The 22,764-nt window shown below is 43.9% G+C and overlaps 1 protein-coding gene across 4 annotated transcripts in view; it reads right to left on the minus strand.

The window, feature by feature from the left end:
- Window positions 1-237: 237 nt before the first annotated feature.
- Window positions 238-22,764, minus strand: part of LOC122563291 (synaptotagmin-6-like) — a 299,429-nt gene continuing 276,902 nt past the window's right edge. For 3 of the 4 annotated variants that reach the window (XM_043716993.2, XM_087973677.1, XM_087973678.1), the window contains exons 5-8: window positions 22,434-22,605; window positions 20,104-20,233; window positions 7,256-7,330; window positions 238-5,372 (exon numbers count right to left, since the gene is read on the minus strand). In XM_043716993.2, coding sequence (XP_043572928.1) covers window positions 5,301-5,372; window positions 7,256-7,330; window positions 20,104-20,233; window positions 22,434-22,605 — 449 coding nt within the window. In that variant the 3' untranslated portion in view covers window positions 238-5,300. The remainder of the gene's footprint in view (window positions 5,373-7,255; window positions 7,331-20,103; window positions 20,234-22,433; window positions 22,606-22,764) is intronic. The other variant, XM_087973676.1, reaches the window with a different exon arrangement.

Here is a 22,764-nt window from a genome sequence, read left to right on the forward strand (position 1 = left end):
ATATCCAGCAGTCTTCACTGTCTCCCTGGATGTTTTTCTGCTGGGTCTTAGCTCCACCATGCTAGTGACCTTGGCAATGCCTGAGTAGGTTCAGCGGGTCCTGCCTTGGAAGAGGCCTCCCTAGTCTAGCTTCCTGGTGAGTACTACCCCTCCTGACTGCCTTTCCCAGGCACCCCCCACCACTCCCCCACCCCCCCCCCTCCCGATCATACCCAAACCAGCCCTCATCTTCTCACCACTAATGTGAATTACAAAATGATAGCCAGCTCTAGTCAGGAGAGATTGATCTTGGTAATGTAATTATATTCTTCGAACAAGAAATAGATTTGGTGACATTTGATTAAGCTTAGATGGCACCGGGTGACATATTATAGATTTGCAACTGTATTTTTAAACAGGAGAATGGACCTCCTTTTTAAAGGGTTCATTAAATCCAAAATATCTTCATAAATGTAAGTTCTTCCTCTTATTCATTTATCGTCAAATTTCGGACAGAAGATGAGCATCCAATTTGTAACCATGACATGTAAAGGCAAATATATTAAGCCTTTTCCAGTATTGGTTCACCATAGCGTTTGTATTTTATTTAAAAGGAAGCTTGTAGTGATTGCAACAAGGTCAGCCAGGTGGACATCATAGGATATGAGTCCCTGACTGGCGCTGTTAATCTGATCCAATCAGGGAGCCCTGGCTGACAGATACAAACAGGACTGTCAGACATCTTGTTCACTGTGAGAGCTGGCTCTGAGGGAGCTGGATCAATGTGAGGGAATCTCCATGGGTAAATAAAGGATGACTTGGCAATGGGACATAGGTCTCTGTGGAGCTATTGTAACTTGGTAATCGGTTATATGTCTCTGTGGAGTTATTGTGACTTGGTAATGGGATATAGGTCTCAATGGAGTTATTGTGACTTGGTAATGGGATATAGGTCTCAGTGGAATTATTGTGACTTGGTAATGGGATATAGGTCTCTGTGGAATTATTGTGACTTGGTAATGGGTTATAGATCTCAGTGGAGTTATTGTGATTTGGTAATGGGATATAGGTCTCTGTGGAGTTATTGTGACTTGGTAATGGGTTATAGGTCTCTGTGGAGTTATTGTGACTTGGTAATGGGTTATAGGTCTCAGTGGCGACAAGAGAAAAGCACAGTCCTGAAGAAATTTGCTCACAACAGTTGTCTATGAGCTGGGGTAAGCATGTCTGGAATCATGCCGTGATTTGGGAAACTTGACTCTTTTGATTTTGCCATCAACAAATGGGTCCAGAATGTGGAAAGAATGCATTTGTTTTACAGGTATATGATATTGGGGCAGATGAAAAGCAATGGCTAATTCTCCTGATAGCTTGTGGACCTGCAACTTTTTCAGTTATTCGGAGCCTAATTTAACTTGAGGCACCAGATACTAAACTTTTCCAAGAGTTGACATATTTAGTTAAGAAATATTACAATCCTAAGCATCCTGTAATTCTGAGTCACTATTGGTTCTACTCGGCAATTTCAGAACCAGGGAAACCGTATCAGGTCTCTCGATTAGGTTCAGACAACTGGCAGAGGCATGTGACTTTGGTTTGACCCTTAATGAGATGCTGAGAGACTGCCATGTGGGATTAATGATGTAACCATGCTAAAACAACTACTAGCCGAAGCCTAACTGAGCTTCAAACAGGCACTACAATTGGTTTTATTATTGGAAAATGCAGCAAGTGGACCATAGGGTTTTTTTTTCAGATTCACTACAGTGTGGAAACAGGCCATTCGGCCCAACAAGTCCACACCAACTCTCCAAAGAGTAACCTACCCCTCTCTGACTAATGCACCTAACCCTATGGACAATTTAGCATGGCCAATTGACCTGACCTGCACATCTTTGGAATGTGAGAGGAAACCGGAGCACCTGAAGGAAACCCACACAGACACGGGGAGATTGTGCAAACTCCACACAGACAATCGCCCAAGGCTTGAACCGAACCCAGGTCCCTGGAGCTGTGAGGTAGCAGTGCTAACCACTGAGCCACCGTGCCACCCCTACTCCAACGGAAGTGGACACCTTCACCAGTCTGACTGAGCTTGGGGAACACCACCTGAGTGAATCTTGTATCAGCCCACAGCATAACCCCAAAACAAAGCCAAGCCTTGGCCAAAGAGTTAAAATATCTTTTAGGAACCGGGCTGGCAAGCCATTGTAATTGCTGCTGGTGTGTGGACTTGAGATAGCAAAAGAGTCCCACTTGACCTAAATGGAGTAGGAGAACTCATAAACCGTATCCAAGAGAGCGCACAACCTAAAAGGTCCACCTTCACCTGGCTGGAATAGTTACATTGCTTAGAACGTTCAAATCAGAACCAATCAAAATAAGTGTCTGGTTAAATGGTCACCTGGTTCTAATGGAGGTCAATACTGGCGCGGCCAAATCAGTGATTGCAGGACCAATCTTTAACAAAATTCACTCTGAACTCCAACCTTTAAGTTTGCGAAAGACCTTGGCTAGACTAAAAACCTGTATCAGGGAAACTTTTACAGATTAAGGGTGCAACTCTGTATTGGAAGAGTCCGTAATGGTTTTAAACTTTCCAGACACACTTCCAGTCACAACTGAAAATATCAGACTCTGGACGCTGAAAGATCCAGTCCTGGCAAAACTGAAACAGCTGATGTTGACGGGGGAAACCAAAGGACTGTCACAACCAGAAATGAAACCTTTTTGGACCTGGAGAGACCAGGTCACAGTGGAGGATGACATATTATTATGGGGAGTTAGAGTGCTTGCCCAGAGCAAAAGTCGCTGCTAGATACTGGCTGAACTCCTCCAGGGTCATCCAGGGGTTTCCAAAATGAAGATGTTGTCAAGACATTTTGTCTGGTGGTCAGGATTGGATGCAAACATAGCCACATTGGTGGGCAGTGCCCAGAGTGACAAGGAGGGCAAAAGTTATTGCCAGCAGCTCCCCCATATTCGTGGGAATGGCAGTTACACATCAACTTATGCAGGTCTTTTCATGGGCTCAATGTTCTTAGTCATTGTGGGTACCCACTCAAAGTAGCTGTATGTGCATAGCGTTTATTGGTCAAACACAGGGACAACGACTGAAAAACTGCGCACATCTTTTACAGCACACGGATTCCCAGACATGTTGGTCATAGGTAAGACGCCATCATTTACCATCAGGGAGTTTGAGTATTTTCTAAAGTCGAATGGTACTTGACATTATAAGGACAGCTCCATCGCATCCATCATCCAATACTCTGGCAGAAAGAGCAGTCAGAACTTTGAAAGCAGACTTAAATAAACAGCCTACAGCCTCAATAGATACCAAGCTGTTCCAGTTCTTATTTGATTGTAGGAACAATCCTCATGCAACTACAGAGATAGATCCAATATAGTTGTTAATGGGGATAAGCCTCCGCACCAAATTAAATCTGATCTTTCCGGAAACTGAGGCGGGGGACAGTGAAGCAGCCTCAGCAACACCAGTGCTGGACAAAAGACTCTGCTAAGTGAGAGAGACAGTTTACTTTAAGGGATGAAATTTGGTGTAGGAAACACGGGAATGGCCCTACATGGGTAAGAGACATGGTCAACACGAGGTCAGGTCCAGTGATGTATAACGGTCAGGTCAGTGCAACAGTCCTGAACAAGCACATGGACCATATGAAAGCTGCAAACTCACAAACATATGGGAGCAAAACATGCCCGGCTCTTTAACTGCCTTTCTGACTGTTCCAGAACCTGTGGGTTCTCCCTCTCCATCAAGTGTTGAAGATACCTCAGAATCTGAGGTGGGCACGGCAGATGCCTTTGCTGCCTGAAGAAGGGAATGAATTTCTTCTGAGATGCTCTGGGTGCAAGAGGCAAACTACTGTGTGTTACATCCTGCCCCTATTAAAGGCAGAGTTGGAGAAAGCTGACCCAGTGCTAAAACACCCAAGGAGTAGCTGCAAATAAAGAACCAGCCTATGTCCTCGGATTCAGAGTGGGGAGGGGGTGGGGGTGGGGGGGGGGGGGGGTGGAATGTAGTGATTGTAACATGGTCAGCAAAGTGGACCCATAGAATAGGAGTTCTCTGATTGGGACTGTCAATCTGGTCCAGATATAAACAGGAGTGTCAGAGGTTCCGTTCACTCTGAAAGCTGAGGGACCTGGGTCAGTGTCAAGGACTCTCCACATGGAAATATAGGGGCATGGGATACCAGCCTCTGTGGAGTCATTTCAAAGCTGAGTTTTAAAGTGCTCCTAATCAAACTTTCAACCTTGTCTGCTAGAGCAGGATTAAAACCACAGTGACCCCTCCCAGAGCAGTAAATGTCTATGGGTTCTCCCTACTGGAATAACACTGACGTTAACCATTAGGTTTTTAGATTTTATATCCAGTGTCAGGATATTTTAGGGTTCAAGTCCTGACTTTAACCAATGAAAACTCTCCTTCAGCTCATCAGCCAAGTCTCAATACACAGCATGGAACCCAGGAGTACATTCCAGCTTGATTAAGGGCTGGGGGAGGGGAGATTGGAGTGAGGTCCACATAAAATTCTGATTTGTTACCTCGATTGTGACCTCAAGACCCTTTAATTTGTTAACTCATAGAATTCCAACCATACATTAATCTTAACAGCTCAGCAAATTATGTAGTAACCTAAAACCAAGAGTCTCTTACATTCCTTTGATGTACTACAAGGTTAAACATTACCCTTTAAGCATGCTTTTTCCAAGTTAAAATTAAAGTGATTAGTTTATACATCAATAATGCTTTCTACACAATAAAAACATTGTAAAGTTGGTTGCTTAATATTTTGATAGCCTGAGGTTGCTGAACTATTGCAGATTTTGATCTATGATAAATGTATAGTTTGGTCTTTCATGGAACTGACAAATTATATTGACAGCATGACAAAGAAAACACAAGAAAATTTGAACATGATTAGGATCTTTTTTTTGAGGCACGTAACTCAAACCCATGTATTGGTTTCAGCTGCTGATGCAGATAATACAAATTTCACGCGCCACTGAAAATATTTGAGCTCCATCTCTCTCCCTAGTGCAGAAGACAATGTTCCCTTGTGCCTCCCTCTTATTTATAACTATGGCTCCAGAACAGCAATCCTGTCTCCTTCTTGCATAACATGTGAAAGTCACCCAATTTTTGGATTTGCTTTCTGTCCAAGCAAGGACAAGCTATCTCCATACTTGTGTCCATTTCTTTCAGAGTTTAATATAGTTTTCCTGTGAGGAAAGAGACTGACATTACATTATGTTCAGAGCATGGAAGGATCCACAGAATCTCTTTACGCTGGGAATCATGGTGTTGCTGGAGGTTTAGGAGATGGACAGGACCCTTGGCTGTCAAAGCTGGCTGCGCGTCCTTGCCACTGAAAAGTAGAAGATAGAAAACCTTTGGGTTACTCTCTCATTGAACACCAGTTTTCATATTCCTAATGGCTTTAACACACAAGCAGTCTAAAGGTCTCAGGAATGGCTATGGAATATGGAAATAGGAGGAGGTGTGCTTCAAGGAGAGCAACTTGGCAATGTTTCAAGAGGCAGTAGCAGAAAGTGAGGCCTGGAAGAGAAGTAGGGAATGAGGTTTATAAACTGAAATCAGATTAGTGGATACTCTGGGGATCATAGATGCAGGCTTTGAAAAGATTCATGAAATAGTGGGCCTGAAGTCTAGGAAGGCTAATAGAAAAGAATCTTAATTTTAAAGTATTGGAGAACTCTCCTTTCCAATGGAGATGAAGTGATGGGGAGGCAGTATTTGGTACAGAATTGGCAAGGGCAGTACTGTCTGGCTATGACCTGAGGTAAAAACAATGGCTGCAGATGCTGGAAACCAGATTCTGGATTAGTGGTGCTGGAAGAGCACAGCAGTTCAGGCAGCATCCAAGGAGCTTCGAAATCGATGTTTCGGGCAAAAGCCCTTCATCAGGAATAAAGGCAGTGAGCCTGAAGCGTGGAGAGATAAGCTGGGAATTATTTGGTCACTAGCAAGGGCAGCAGTGTAGCAAGTGTGTCTAAATGATGATAAGTTCAAAGGTGCTACTTTAAATGGGCTGAGGCATGAAGGAAATGGATTTGCCTTGTCTTAGTGGTGGTGAAGATATGGGGTTAGAAATGCAGCTCAGGATTGGACAGGATTCTGACGATACAAATCGATCTGGTCAAACATCATCACACTGGGAGACAGAATCAATGGCGAAGGCTTATAATTTGAGTATGAAGCTGAAGGGTACTGCGTCATTATTTTCAATACTTTACCAAAGGACATTTGTCACCCATCCAAGGACAGACACTTTTAAGAATACAAGAACGATGTGAAACGTTCAAAGACGAGACAACACTTTCCATAACAATAATGAACAAATATTGGTGTAAAGTTACAGACTCCCTTTTGGTGTGCTTATCATCTAACACATGTCAAGTAATTTTCTTTTACCAAGAACCACAACAAAGTTGTCAATGAAAACATGTGCCCCCTTTTAACCCTCACATGGTGGCTGAATGTGACTGGGGAACAAAGAAAAGGAATATGATGCTCCATGAAGCCAGACCCAAAATGTTACGTTTCAGAGAACAAAGATGGCAATAACCAATATACAGGTGCAAATTTGCAATTGTTAAATAAAGGAGGATGTTCATTGTGGAGTAACCTGACACTGTTTAAGAGGAATGTGAATAAATGTCAACTTGGTTTCTGCAATTAAGTTTGTTTCCTGATAGAGGGGGTGCTTGAAATAGGACTTTCAGATATCGGCAAGACCTGGCTTTATCTCTGGCGCCACGCTCACTTGGAGTGAGAGCAGCAGGTCCTCACTGCCATCCGTACTACATATTCAGAGATTAGCTCTGGGGCAGTCAGGAAAATTAGCATCTGTACGGCATTTAATTGGCTGCAATCGCTGAAAGGAATAGGCTGAAAATTAAATATTTGGGAGCAAGCTCTTCACATCATGAGCCAAAGTAAGTGATTCCCTAATTTTCACAACATTTTGCAGAAATACTCTGAGAAAACATTTGGAGCAGAGGGAAGGAGGCCAATGAGTGTCAAAGCACGGTTAAAAAGTGGATCTCCTAATGGTCAGTGCCATCTACATTCACCCTTGTGTGATAATACAGCACCAGAGGAAGTTCAATGACCCCGAGACAACAAGGATACAAGAGGACAGTCCAACATTGCATTCTCACCAACAGGTTTTTTTTTCCTTTTACCACCCTTTAGCCCTCATGGTAGTGAACACCACCTACCACTTACCAGTAATGTGGAGGAGGTACCACTATACCCTTCACAACCGCTTCCTTCCCCCGCAAGTGTGCCTTCACCCACAGCCTAAGACAAAGGGGAAGCATTAAAAGCCTCAGGATATGTAGTTCTTCATTCCCTGCACCTGTCATCACCCTTCCATCTCTGGCACCTGACTTATATTGCATGTGATGAAGGGGTTTCACACTATCCGTTGTAATCTTTAAGAAGAAAACGACCCGGAATACATTTCAAAGAACAGCAATGAATTGTCCCCCTCAGCCTTTGACTTCTCACTTTACATGAGGAGGAAGTCTGTGTTGACTTGGACAGGCAATTGGGAAGAGTGGGAGATGGAGAGATGTGAGAGTGGCGGCAGATGCAGGTTGCTCTAGTTAAATTTATCATCTCAGTCCTCTGTAGAGCTGGTAGGACACATGTCACCCGTCACCATTAACCACTTTGGAGGGGGCCGGGGAATGAGTGGAGTACTTCTGTTTCCTGAGGAGCAGAGACTCGAACTCCAGCTCCAGCTTCTGGGCTGAAGTGATTCAGCTGATGGTGAGGGGGTGCCTTCCTGCTCAGCAGGACAATTACTTGATGTAAATGTGGATTACAAGCACAAAAACTCCCTTTGCATCACAGCTGAACAGATTGTTAATCAGCCTCAGGGTCCTTCCATCATCTCACACTCAGCATAGAACATAAAGATATGAAAACACCAACAGCTAATGATTTTGGATCTCTTGACTGCAAAAGGAACGGACAATGTGTGGCTTGTTACATCTTGTTACCCTCCCAGATGTCAATAGCAATGAGTAAGAGGTTGATCAGCAAGAGTGCCTTGACTCCCTATTGCAGACTTACCATTAACTATTCTTGCTCTAAATCATTAATCACCCTCTTCCCTCCAGCACAGAGGCAACCACACAGTCAGGAGAGTAGTTGATGAGGAGCGTACAGAAGAAATTATGGCTGTATAAATGGAGATGGCAAGAATGATGGTAGTTTTTGTAGGCTTGCACCAATTCTGGAGGCCGCTAAAAATGGCTGATGGGACCTGATTCTGAGATTGCTGCCTTCATTCCTGGTCATGACGAACCATACTACACACCTTTTCCCTTAAAGGATGTGGCGTCGGCTCAGCTTCACAAAGCCTTAGGTGCACAAACCCACAGAGGAGATGTGAATCATGGTCTGGATTTAAGATCTTTTTGGAAGTTAATTTAGAAGCTCTTACGTGTGTACCAATCGTGTATGCTGGAGCCAATTATTTTGGAATGGGTCTACTTGTTGGAGGATTTCCTCACTCCTAACAACGTCCTGCCTTATTAGTGAAAATGTGGCCCAAGATGTCAGATGTTCTTGTCTGCCAATCTGGAAACATTTACCCTGGTGGAAGCAGGTGATATTCGTGGTCATGTTTTTAAAGGACTTTGTCGAGTAAACTGATGACAGCAATGTAGTGGGGGGGGGCGGGTGGAGTGCTGCAGATAATGATTTTGTGAAAACAAGGTGGTAATTGCAACTGATACAACATGAAGATACAGGTTGATTCAACCCTTATATAAAATCCCGATGGTGTGGAAGCAGGCCATTGAGTTCTCCTCAACCCTCCAACCAGTATCCCACCCACTATATTCCTGTGACCCTGCATTTACAACTAGCCAATTCAACTAGCCTGCGTACTATGAGCAAATTTAGCTTGGCTAATCCACTTAGCCTACTCATCTTTGGAGTGCAGAAGGAAACCAGGGCACTCAGAGGGAGCCCATGCAGATAGGGGGGGACATGTAAACTCCACAAAGATAGTGTCCTGAGGGTGGAGTCAAACCTGGGTCCCTGGGGCTGTGAGGCAGCAGTTCTAACCACTGAACCACCATGCAGTCCATCTTCCAGTGCAGAGCACAGGTGGTTATAACAGGAGATTTCAACTTCATTATAGATCGAGATACACAGGTTAATCCATATTAGTAAATATGGACCTCCTTGATGGGTAGCACAGTGGCACAGTGGTTAGCACTGTTGCCTCACAGCGCCAGAGACCCGGGTTCAATTCCTGCCTCAGGCGACTCTGTGTGGAGTTTGCACATTCTCCCTGTATCTGCGTGGGTTTTCTCTGGGTGCTCAGATTTCCTCCCACAATCCAAAAATGTGCAGGTTAGGTGAATTGGCCATGCTAAATTGTCCGCAGTGTTAGGTGAAGGGGTAAATATAGACAAATGGGTCTGGGTGGGTTGCGCTTTGGCAGGTCGGTGTGGACTTGTTGGGCCGAAGGGCCTGTTTCCACACTGTAAGTAATCTATATCTAGGCTAGTTTTCTGAAGTTCAATATCTTGCATCCAATAAGGGGACAGCCAGTACCAACTCTGATTATGAACTAGTCAATTCACTACTGGTATGTACTCAGCAATGTTAACACAATTGGGTTCAATGCTGAGTTGGAAATTGAGAAATGCAAATGGTTCTAAATTTAGGAAAGATCAATCCCAACAGGATTACATGGACAGGGACATATCTAATAAAATAGCAAGCAATCTGTGAGCAGCAATTCAAATAAAGTCCCAGCATGATACTGAACTAAGAGCAGAAAATAATCCATGGATAACTGAAGTAGTAAAGAGACATCATAATGCTGCAAGAAAAGCCATGCAAGAATCAAGAGGTGCTACAGATCCTAATGACTTTGAACAGTTTTTAAAAAAAGCAATGGATGATGAAACAGATAAAATCTACAAAATGGAAATGGAAGAAATTTGCTTGCGATAGTAAAAGCAACAAAAAGCTTTTGCAATTATATTGGGGGAAAAGAATAATTAAGGCAATCTCTTAAATATTTGAGTGGCAACATAATAAATGGAAATAGGCAGTGATAGACAGATTACATGATTTTTGGACACATATTTACAGGAGAGGAAGAGAGTACAGTGCTGGAAATCCCCAGGGACTAATATTAAATCAAGGCTGGTGACTCATCAAAATTATTTTTTTATTACAGCGAATCTCTACAATATGAAAGCAGTCAGTTTGGCCCATCTCACCTTCTAATCTTGCTTTACCATGGCTAATCCAACTAGACACTGTGGAGCAATTTAGCATGGCCAATCCACCTCACCTTTGGACTGTGGGAATAAATCCATACAGATACAGGGAGAATGTGCAAACTCCACACAGACAGTTGTCCAGAGGTGGAGTCAAACCCAGGTCCCTGTGCTGTGAGGCAACGGGGCTAATCACAGAGCCAACATACACCCTAAAGTAAGTAACATAAAAGATAAGAGAAAATAATAGCACCGAATGGGCCAAATCTCCACAACCTTATGGTTTGCATCCTGGTTCTTGAAGAAGGAGCTGGAAACATTACAGCGTCTTTTGATTAAGGAACCATTATTTTAGTTTGGAAAATTGAAAGGATGAGAGAGGAAAGGCAAAACAAAAAATGGACATAATAACCCACAAATGTTGTTGGTAAATTACAAGAATTCATAACAATGAAGGAGTGACTGAACGTCATGACTATTCTCAACTGCTCAGACAGAACCATCAAGTATAGATCAGGACTATGGAATCCAAATGAATGTTTTGAAGAGATGACTAAAGGAAATCAGACAATGTCATTTCAAGGTTATTTATTTAGACTTCCAGTAAAGAATTGATAAATTCTGTCAGGAAATCAGTTTGGCTTATTTTAGATTTGGGTGATTAGTTGAGCAGCAGATTATAGAGGGTAATAGGAATGTGAACTATGGTGTCCCACAGAAACCTGTATTGGTGCCTCAACTATCCACTCTACTTAATAATGATTTAGGTGATGGGATAGAAAGCCAAATACCTGGGTTTGACAGTGTTGCCAAAATAAGCAGCATAGACATGTAACATTACAAAGAGATTATCTAAAGTAAGTCTATGAATAAATAGATTGATACTTAGAAAAAACATAGTGGTGGATTGATTTTGGTGTAGATAAATGGGAGACTATCCTTTTGGAACAACTTCCAAATACTTTCTAAATGATGAAGCTTAGAAGCAGCGGAGACTATTGGGAGTTTGGGGACTCATTACATAGATTATTAAACTATCATGGGAATAAAGAAAGTCATTAGGATTAATATGTGATTGGCCTTTATATCAAGTGGACTATATCAAGACAGTAATTATATTTCAGTGATGCATAGTCCCAGACAGACCACACTTGGTGCATTGTGAACAGGCCTGGGCAACACAATGTAGCAGGTATCCTATTGGTCTGAGAGGGAGTGCTGAGTATCTTTGAAACCGAGGACTCCAAGAATTAAGCATTGAGGGGAGATCACACAATCTGTACTCCCACAATTTTTTGGTTGAGAGGTGAATTCATAACAGTATGGGGAACGGACACAACTTCTGTTCATTGGGGAGTTCAGAGATGGGGCCATAATATAAAATCTCGAGCCACATCCCTCAGGAATGAAGTTAGGTAATCCTACTGCACACAAAGTGTGGTGCAGGTTTGTAACTCTCTTCCCTAATCAGCTCTTGAAATTAAATCAGTTGTAAATTTTAAATTTGAAATTAAGAGTTTTTTTGTTATTCAAAGGTATTAAGGGACATGAATTAACAATGGGTACGTGGAATTAGATCAGAAATCAGCCATGATCCTCTTGAGCAGAACATTTTGTAGAATAAATAGCCTACCCTGTTCCTATGTTCCTATATTACTTTGAATATATCCAACTGAAGACAATAATCCCAGACAACTTTAGCTTCGGTGGGGAGAAAGTGAGGTCTGCAGATGCTGGAGATCAGAGATGGAAATGTGCTGCTGGAAAAGCGCAGCAGGTCAGGCAGCATCTAGGGAACAGGAGAATCGACGTTTCGGGCATTAGCCCTTCTTCAGGAATGAGGGAAGTTGGTCCAGCAGGCTAAGATAAAAGATAGGGAGGAGGGACTTGGGGGAGGGGCGTCGGAAATGTGATAGGTGGAAAGAGGTCAAGGTGAGGGTGATAGGTCAGACTGGGGTGGGGGCGGAGAGGTCGGGAAGAAGATTGCAGGTTAGGAAGGCGGTGCTGAATTTGATGGATTTGACTGAGACAGGCTGGGGGGAGGGGAAATGAGGAAACTGGTGAAATCCGAGTTCATCCCTTGTGGTTGGAGGGTTCCTAGCCGGAAGATGATGCGTTCTTCCTCCAACCGTCGTTTCGCTGTGGTCTGACGATGGAGGAGTCCAAAGACCTGCATATCCTTGGTGGAGTGGGAGGGGGAATTGAAATGTTGAGCTACAGGGTGGTTGGGTTGGTTGGTCCGGGTGTCCCAGAGGTGTTCTCTGAAATGCTCCGCAAGTAAGCGGCCTGTCTCCCCAATATAGAGGAGGCCACATCGGGTGCAGAGGATGCAATAGATGATATGTGTGGAGGTACAGGTGAATCTGTGGCGGATATGGAAGTTTCCTTTGGGGCCTTGGAGGGAGGTGAGGGGGGAGGTGTGGGCGCAAGTCTTGCACCTCCTGCGGTTGCAGGGGAAGGTGCCGGGAGTGGAGGTTGGGTTGGTGGGGGGTGTAGATCTGACGAGGGAGTCACGGAGGGAGTGGTCTTTACGGAATGCTGATAGGGGAGGGGAGGGAAATATATCCTTGGTGGTGGGGTCCGTTTGGAGGTGGCGGAAATGGCGGCGGATGATGCGCTGTACATGGAGGTTAGTGGGGTGGTAGGTGAGGACCAGTGGGGTTCTGTCCTGGTGGCGGTTGGAGGGGCGGGGTTCAAGGGCGGAGGATCGGGAAGTGGAAGAGATGCGGTGGAGGGCATCGTCGACCACGTCGGGGGGGAAATTGCGGTCATTGAAGAAGGAGGCCATCTGGGATGTGCGTTTTTGGAACTGGTCCTCCTGGGAGCAGATGCGGCGGAGTCGAAGGAATTGGGAGAATGGGATGGCGTTTTTACAGGGGGCAGGATGGGAGGAGGTGTAGTCCAGGTAGCTGTGGGAGTCGGTCGGTTTGTTGTAGATGTCCGTGTTGATTCGGTCGCCTGAGATAGAAATAGAAAGGTCGAGGAAGGGGAGGGAGGAATCTGAGACTGTCCAGGTGAATTTGAGGTCGGGGTGGAAGGTGTTGGTGAAGTGGATGAACTGTTCAACCTCCTCGTGGGAGCACGAGGCGGCGCCGATACAGTCATCGATGTAGCGGAGGAAAAGGTGGGGGGTGGGGCCAGTGTAGTTGCGGAAGATGGATTGTTCTACATATCCTACGAAGAGGCAGGCATAGGGGTGCCCATGGCTACTCCTTTCGTTTGGAGGAAGTGGGAGGTTTGGAAAGAGAAGTTGTTCAGGGTGAGGACCAGTTCAGTCAGTCGAAGGAGGGTGTCTGTGGAAGGGTACTGGTCGGTACGGCAGGAAAGAAAGAAGCGGAGGGCTTTGAGTCCTTCGTGATGGGGGATGGAGGTGTACAGGGACTGGATGTCCATGGTGAAAATAAGGCGTTGGGGACCGGGGAAGCGAAAATCATGGAGCAGGTGGAGGGCATGGGTGGTGTCCCGAACGTAGGTGGGGAGTTCTTGGACTAAGGGGGACAGGACGGTGTCAAGGTATGCGGAGATGAGTTCGGTGGGGCAGGAGCAGGCGGAGACAATGGGTCGGCCGGGGCAGTCAGGTTTGTGGATTTTGGGCAGGAGGTAGAAGCGGGAGGTGCGGGGTTGTGGGACTACGAGGTTGGAGGCGGTGGATGGGAGGTCCCCTGAGGTGATGAGGTTATGGATGGTCTGGGAGATGATGGTTTGGTGGTGGGGGGGTGGGGTCATGGTCAAGGGGGCAGTAGGAGGAGGTATCTGCGAGCTGGCGTTTGGCCTCAGCGGTGTAGAGGTCGGTGCGCCAAACTACTACCGCGCCTCCCTTGTCTGCTGGTTTGATAGTGAGGTTGGGGTTGGAATGGAGGGAGTGGAGGGCTGCGTGTTCCGAGGGTGAGAGGTTGGAGTGGGTGAGAGGGGTGGGGGAGTTCAGGTGGCGGTTAATATCGCGGCGGCAGTTGGCTATGCAGAGGTCGAGGGCAGGTAGGAGGCCAGCACGGGGTGTCCAGGTGGATGGGGTGTGTTGGAGGCGGGAGAAGGGGTCGTCAGAGGGTGGGCGGGAGTCTTGGTTAAAGAAGTAGGTGCGGAGGCGAAGGCGGCGGAAGAATTGTTCGATGTCACGCCGCGTGTTGAATTCATCAATCCGGGAGCGTAGGGGAATGAAGGTGAGGCCTCTGCTGAGGACTGATCTTTCATCCTCAGAGAGGGGTAGGTCTGGAGGGATGGCCTCCTTCTTCAAGGACCACAATTTCCCCCCCGACGTGGTCGACGATGCCCTCCACCGCATCTCTTCCACTTCCCGATCCTCCGCCCTTTAACCCCACCCCTCCAACCACCACCAGGACAGAACCCCACTGGTCCTCACCTACCACCCCACTAACCTCCATGTACAGCGCATCATCCGCCGCCATTTCCGCCACCTCCAAACGGACCCCACCACCAAGGATATATTTCCCTCCCCTCCCCTATCAGCATTCCGTAAAGACCACTCCCTCCGTGACTCCCTCGTCAGATCTACACCCCCCACCAACCCAACCTCCACTCCCGGCACCTTCCCCTGCAACCGCAGGAGGTGCAAGACTTGCGCCCACACCTCCCCCCTCACCTCCCTCCAAGGCCCCAAAGGAAACTTCCATATCCGCCACAGATTCACCTGTACCTCCACACATATCATCTATTGCATCCTTTGCACCCGATGTGGCCTCCTCTATATTGGGGAGACAGGCCGCCTACTTGCAGAGCGTTTCAGAGAACACCTCTGGGACACCGGACCAACCAACCCAACCACCCTGTAGCTCAACATTTCAATTCCCCCTCCCACTCCACCAAGGATATGCAGGTCTTTGGACTCCTCCATCGTCAGACCACAGCGAAACGACGGTTGGAGGAAGAACGCCTCATCTTCCGGCTAGGAACCCTCCAACCACAAGGGATGAACTCGGATTTCACCAGTTTCCTCATTTCCCCTCCCCCCAGCCTGTCTCAGTCAAATCCATCAAATTCAGCACCGCCTTCCTAACCTGCAATCTTCTTCCCGACCTCTCCGCCCCCACCCCAGTCTGACCTATCACCCTCACCTTGACCTCTTTCCACCTATCACATTTCTGACGCCCCTCCCCCAAGTCCCTCCTCCCTATCTTTTATCTTAGCCTGCTGGACCAACTTCCCTCATTCCTGAAGAAGGGCTAATGCCCGAAACGTTGATTCTCCTGTTCCCTAGATGCTGCCTGACCTGCTGCGCTTTTCCAGCAACACATTTCCAACTTTAGCTTCTGTGTCCAGTTTAGGGAACTGAAACTAGAATAAGACATCCAACAAAGAAACAGCTCAGACAAGAGCCACAAAAGTGAAACCTGGTTTGGAAGGATTAAGTTAGAAGGAGAAACAGGAGGAACCTGGGTTTTTCAGAGTAGAAAGGAGATTTTTTTTTGTTAGCCAAGGGTGTTACATTTACCTCTTCCACACCTTTCACTTCCTTCGGTATCTTTTTGAAAGATTATCTGTTTTAAAGATGCCCAATGAAGTGAAACGTTTGGAAGATCTAAATATAACTATCTTTACAAAACACTAAAATGAGGGGGAAAGGCTTTGGTATTGAGAGACAGAACCAGATTAAAGAAGGTAATGCTTGATGGATTCAGTTGACACATCGTCGTTTGAAGTAATTTTGATTTTGTTGGCTTAAGCAAGGTTTAAAGGTATTATTGAACCTTATAGGCAGTCACGCCACTCAGTAATGAACTCAAATCTGAAATGTTGAGTGTTTAATTAAGTGTTTGTTTCATCTCATTAAAGTAATTCATTGGAAGACCACTCAAAGAATTTTCTCATCAGGTCACATCGAATGTACTTTTTAAAAATTGTAATGAGATTAACATGATCAAGTTCAATATGATCAAGTCTTATGATTCATTACTCATAGTTTTGGGGCTACTTATAAAAGAAAATTAAATATTATAAATAGAACCATGCCATAAAGATTTAGAAATGAAACTTGATAGAAAGAAAACCAAATGGAAATATAAAGCAAGGAAGTGCTGATGGTTTTACTTAGACGTTATCACACATCAAACCAGCCAGCATTGCTGTTTATCTGCCACCTGAATAATAGTACTCATTCCATGTGCTCACCTTCCAAATGCCTTTGCTTTCCCACTTATTTCAATGGCCTTTCAAACCTGTTCTTAAATGTGGACCTGAATTTTGCCCAATCACTGGTTGAAAACATATATTCAAAAGCCTCATAATTTTTTATGTTAAGCAAACTTTCTTATGCTCTTTATCTTAAATATTTTTCACTCAAGTTCACTTCTCTTTCTTCTAGTTCTAGATTGGATTATTCACAGGGTTTTCAGAATTTATTTGGAAAAGGATGAAGTGGACACTGTGATGATGTTGCTCCTTTAACAAGGTTAGGTTATCCTTTGTTTTTTTCAGGCGGTTATAAAGGCACAGACTCTGAAATGTCTGGGGTTGATCCACTTGAGAATGCTTTCAAGTTAAAAAAAAACTTGTATAATGAAAGGGGAGTGGCCAGTTCTCCCAGCTCAGCTTTTCCCTGCTTTGGTTTGGTTTGGTTTTAGCACTCTGGCTGTTGAGTCTGTTTGCTTATCCAAGAAACAGCTACATGGAAGAAGGTGTTCCATGCTGCCATCTCTTTCTCTCTCCTGTAAGATCCTGTGTTTGATTTTACCTTTTGTACCAAGGAGTGTTTATGGGATTGTTGCAAGTATTTGGAACAGAATCATTAAATTGGGATAGTCTGCTGGGTTTTTGGATAGGTTGTTATATGGTATTCTGTTCTCTTTTGGTTGTGTTTCATTTGGTAATCTTGTAAATAGATTCTGTTTAGTTTAAAACCAAGTGGTTTGACCAGCTACATCCCTCATGACTCTACAACTGCTTAACACAACTAGCAAAGTTAGGGTCCGGGCTACTTCTTTGAAATGTTTGAGAGTATCTGGCTGGTCCATAACAACAATTAATTCAAGTAATGGGTATTTGTGCATTCCTTGATGTGCTTATAATCCTGATGCTAATTCATATTTACTCAGATGCAAGGTATAACCATTTTTAATCAGCCTATTTAGACATGCTGTAACACATCTCCATGTCAGTTCGGACTTGAATCAGACATTCTGGTCGAGAGATAGGGACACTACCATTGCACCACAAGAGATCCTTGAATCAATCTGTATATCAGCTTATGTGTTTTGAATTTTTGCACCTTGGAAGACTCCCACATTGTTAGATTTGTCTTCTCATTTTCTGTTCCCCACATTAGACCAACCAGAAATGGAATCGATTGGATCCATTGGGTCTCCACAGTCTGATGACTCTCTGCAGCCACAAACTAATATCAGATGCAAGTCAGGCTGGAGACTGGAGTTTATATCCATTCATATCCCAGTCACTCACTCCCTTCATACCAGACCCTAACATCATGCAACAATGTGACCCTCATATCCATGACACCTCTCTGCAAGGGAAACACAGCTAATCCGAATTGCCGAACTCCCTCTTCCAAAATATCTGCAGCAATATTTTCTCTTTGGGTGCTGGTTCAATCTTTGATGAAAGCCTTAATTGAAACTGTCTTAACCCACATTCACAGGCTATGCAAACCACCTTAGCATTAAAAAAAAACACTTTTCCTCATGTCCCTTCTTAAGCTACCCACCTGGCTGAGCATTTTGTTCACTCATGGGATGAGGTCATGGTTGCATAAGCCAGTATTTATTGCTCATCCCTAATTGCCCTGAGGGCAGTTAAGAGTCAGCCACATTGCTGTGGTCTGAAGTCATACGTGGGTCAGACCAGTTGAAGATATTAGGACATTGGTGAACCAGATGGGTTTTTCCCAACAATCAGCAATGATTAGGAGAAAGTGAGGATTGCAGATGCTGGAGATCAGAGCTTAAAAATGTGTTGCTGGAAACGCGCAGCAGGTCATTCCTGAAGAAGGGCTTATGCCTGAAACATCGATTCTCCTGCACCTTTGATGCTGCCTGACCTGCTGCGCTTTTCCAGCAACACATTTTTAAGCTCTAATCAGCAATGATTTCCTGATTGTCATTAGACCCATAATTCCCAATTCTTTTTTGAGTTCAAGTTCTACCATTTGCCATGGCAGGATTTGAACCCAGGTCCCCATGGCATTAGCTGACTATTCTGGATGAATAGTCTGGTGATAATATTACTAGGTCATTGCCTCTCTGACCATTGACTGTTACACCAATGAGAGCAGCTTTTCCCTCTCCAGTCTGTCTTGACACAAAATGATTTTGATCAACTCCATCAAACCTCCTCTCAACCTTCGCTTCTCTAAGGAGAAGAAACCCAGCCTCTCCAATTGATCGCCATAACTCAAATCTCCCATCCTTCGAACAATGCTTAATAATTAAATCCTTTCTGCACTCTCTCTAAAGCCTTTGCATTAAAAAAGCTAGGAGTGTTGTCCCTGGAAAAGGTGACCTGATTGAAGTTTTCGAAACCATGACTAAGCTGCATAGAGTAGATAGGGAGAACCTGTTCCAACTTGTGAAAGAAACGAGGAGAGGCAATATATTTAAGATAAGGTGAAAGCGAAGCAAGGGTGATGTGCAAGAAAATGTTTTAACGCAATGGGTGGTTAGGGTATGGGATGCTCTGCCTGGAAATATGGTGGAGGTAAGTTCAATGGAACCATTCAAGGGGGTAATTGGATGATGATTTGGTTCGAAATCTTGTGCAGGAATATGGGGAAAAGGCAGGAGATTGGCACGAGATGATAGAGCCAGTGCAAGCACAATGGACCAGTAGACCTTCTTCTATACTGTAGTAATTCTATGATTCTGTGCAATGCAGTATCCAGATTTGAACAGTTGTTCAGTTGAGGCCAGAGTAGTGCCTTATACAGATTTATTTTAACCTCTGGCTTTTGTATTGCATACCTCTCTTTACAAGTTAGCTCATGCTTCAGAGCAGAACAAATTGTTCAAACTTTCGCAGTTTGCTTTAGGAACAATGGTTACTGAGGAGTTTTGACAAAGAATCCAGATTTAGAAAGTAAAAAACAAACAAAGTTGGAAATAAAAGAAGAGAGAATGAGATTGGATGATGCCGCGCTGAAAGGACGAGATTTGAATATATGTTCCACAGCTTTGAAGTCTCAAGAATTAAGGGGTGGAAGTCAAAAATGATGAACTGACCGAATTTCAACATTACATGGAATAGGGAGAAGAATGGGTGCCCAGGAAGTACAAAGAAGAGGAAAGTATTGTGCTCACTGACAACAGTAATATGATTAAAATCAAGAGATGAAGACAAATGTTAATGGAATGAAAATTTGGATGGTAAATGAGAAAAGAAACGCCTCTAGACCATTGGATTTCTGTTGTACTCTGTCAGCAGGTGAAGAAAATGTGTTCAAAGAGACTCCCATAAATGGGAGCTTAGAAAGGATTCAGACTTTATGGAGGGATTGAGTTGTTGGGGAAATGAGCAGGGGTAATTTTCACCTTCCAAAGCTGAGTAACGACCGAACAGAGCAAACATGTTGCTCATCATATTACCTACTGCCTTTTGGAAATGGCAGATTCCTGTTCAGAGTGTTAACAACTACAATGAATTCACAAAATCAGCCCCTTTGGACGCAACACTCATTGAATAATTTGGTTTAAGCATATAATTGTACAACACATCTAGATTTTAAATTTCTATTACTGTATTTTATTTACAACTTGTTTGCATTCAGCTGTAAGATTATGAACAAAGGAAAATATTTTAATATATCAGAAGCATACATCTTTTGTACATTAATTATAATGGAATATGAAGCTCTCTTACCTCTACCAAGGGGTGCCAATGTGCTATTGGCTTACGTGGATATGCCAGCATTTCATTCCAGTGGTCCCTCCCTAGGCCTTCAGCATTGACCCCCACACGACACACTCCAATGATCTCATTATGGCCAACACTAGTCATCATGAAGGGAAGGAAATGCTCATTAATACATATTCATTTGTGTGACTTCCATTATACAAAGTAGCAGAAATGGACCGAAGCTAAGTTATATCAAGAAGGAACCAGCCAATCTCCTGCATGTTATTGACTGTCCAAAGTGAACTTGCACTATAAAGATCATGGGCAGAGCCCAGTCTGTGCTGAATTTATTGATTTCACACAAATTAACGGTAGGGGTCTTCCAATTGGCCTCAGTGCCTAAGGGTTAGGAAAATGTAAAACCAGCCAGGGATCTTATTTTTGGTCACCTCTCAGTTGATTAAGCTGGAAGGTATACGCGACAGGGAGGGTCACGTTGAGGTTGTACCAGACATTGGTGAGGCCTCTTCTGGCATATTGTGCCCAGTTCTGTTCACCCAACTATAGGAAGGATATTATTAAGCTGGAGAGGGTTCAGAAGAGATTTAGCAGGATGTTGCTGGTAGGAAGGTTTGAGTTATAAAGAAAGGCTGGATAGAATTGAACTGTTTTTTGACTGGAGCATAAGAGGTGGAGAGTTGACCTTATAGAAGTTAAGTTAATAAAATAATGATGAGTACAGATAGGGTTAATGGCCGTTCTTTTTTCCTGAAGACGGGGGTTTCAAGACTAAGGGATAAAGAGTTAAAAAAGACATGAGAGTCTTTTTTTTTTTTACACAGAGGGTAGGTTCGCATATGGAAGTAACTTTCTGAGGAAGTGATGGATAAGGGAACAATCATAATGTTTAAAAGACACTTAGGTAAATTACATGAATGGGGAAGGTTTGGAGGGATATGGGCCAGGAGCAGGCAGGTGGGACTTGTTTAATTTAGGGTTATGTTTTGCATAGACTGGTTGGACTGAAGGGTCTGTTTCCATGCTGTATGAGTCTATGACTATGCTTCATATGCTTGCACACACAATCTGGCTTTACAGAATTTGCCTGTATGGCTGCACACAACATGACTTAATTCCTGTAAGAGTGGAAGTGGGAAATTTGAAGCGGAAAAGAAAACCAACTGAACTGATCTCCATGGCACTGTGCAGGTGGGAGACAATGTATAAATTTTGCATTATTACCTGCTGGCTATGAATAAGGGAAGAACTCATTTTTACAGCTGATATTATGAAGCTGCAGCCTTTATCTAATAACTTTTTCCTTCTGTAATTGCATGTTAACAGTTTTCAGAAGGAGACAACGTCTTCTGGGAGCTAATATTGCATCTTCAATATTCTGTAACATTGATTTGGTGTATCACAAGTTTGTCATTCCGCTCACTTTCAAAAGGGAATTTTATATTGACTTGAAAACGGGAAGGAAACAAATTAGAAGGTTATAAGGCATCAGTGGGAAAGTGTGACTGATTTTGGGAGAATGAACTGCATTGCCATATTTCATAAATATTAACTTAATTTATGTTTAATTAAAGGAGAACATATGAGAACTGGCAGAGTTGTTAGGTGATAGGGAGAGTGAGGTGATTGGGGGAAGCAGACTACTGGCAGGGTGAAGGTCAGCAATGTGATATGGTGGGGATGAGTGCAATTGAGAGCTCGAATGTGAACAGGATATTGGGATAATGCAGAGAAAGATAGAAAGTGAGCAAAGAGTTGGGTGATCAGAAGCAATCAGTAGAGAGGCTACCACAAGCAAGGAAGTGCACTTGTTTATTTTGGGGTTACATTCTGCATGGACTGGTTGGGCCGAAGGGTCTATTTCCTTGCTGTATGAGTCTACGACTCCATGAGTGTGCAGGACAGAGAGGAAATTTGGAAGGGGGCGGGGGAAATTAAAAGAGAAAGTAGGTGTGACCAAAAGAGTTTAGGTATGAAAAATAATGGGGAGGGGCCTAATGGAGGATAGCAGCAGTCATTGACATTGTAGTGGAGAGAGGATTACATGGGTGTCTGCTTCAAGTATACTGGGGCTGAAGGGACACACAATACCTGATATTGGCAGTTAAAGAAAGGTAAACAATGCTCACAGTGGTTCTTACTTTGAGTGCAATGAATTGCTAAAATTATAGCTTACACTATTCTTCATCTGCTCTCTACTCATGTCACATATTATAAAATCAAAGCTTAAACTGGGAAGTTTTCAGTCAGTGGTATTTCTCATGAGAGTATGCTGGATTGCAGTGAAATCTTCAGTCTAGCTAGTCAGTCAGTGTTATAAGGGTTCCTTTACTCACCGGTCATAGTCCATAACTGAGATCAGCAGGCTGACCTGGTCCATGTTCTCTGGAGGAATGTCAAAGATAATCGCTTCATTGTAAGTAGGATTTAATGTGTTTTTCTTTATAGTTGTTTTCTTCTTTTTTAACCTTCGTCCTTCGCACAGCAAAGACACCTTGACATATGGATCTAGAAAAGGAAGGCTTTCTATCACATACATGTATTAGGTAGGCTGACCTCCTGAAAAATGCCAGATCAGTGGCAGTCAAATTATTATTCCATCTCACATGTTGGTGAAATGCACAGATTACTGATTCACTCATCTTCATTTGACTATTGTGAAGAAAT

This window comes from Chiloscyllium plagiosum, unplaced genomic scaffold (assembly GCF_037043375.1).
Source record: "Chiloscyllium plagiosum isolate Xiang-an unplaced genomic scaffold, Cpla_swu_hap1 HiC_scaffold_26, whole genome shotgun sequence".
Lineage (NCBI taxonomy): Eukaryota > Metazoa > Chordata > Chondrichthyes > Orectolobiformes > Hemiscylliidae > Chiloscyllium > Chiloscyllium plagiosum.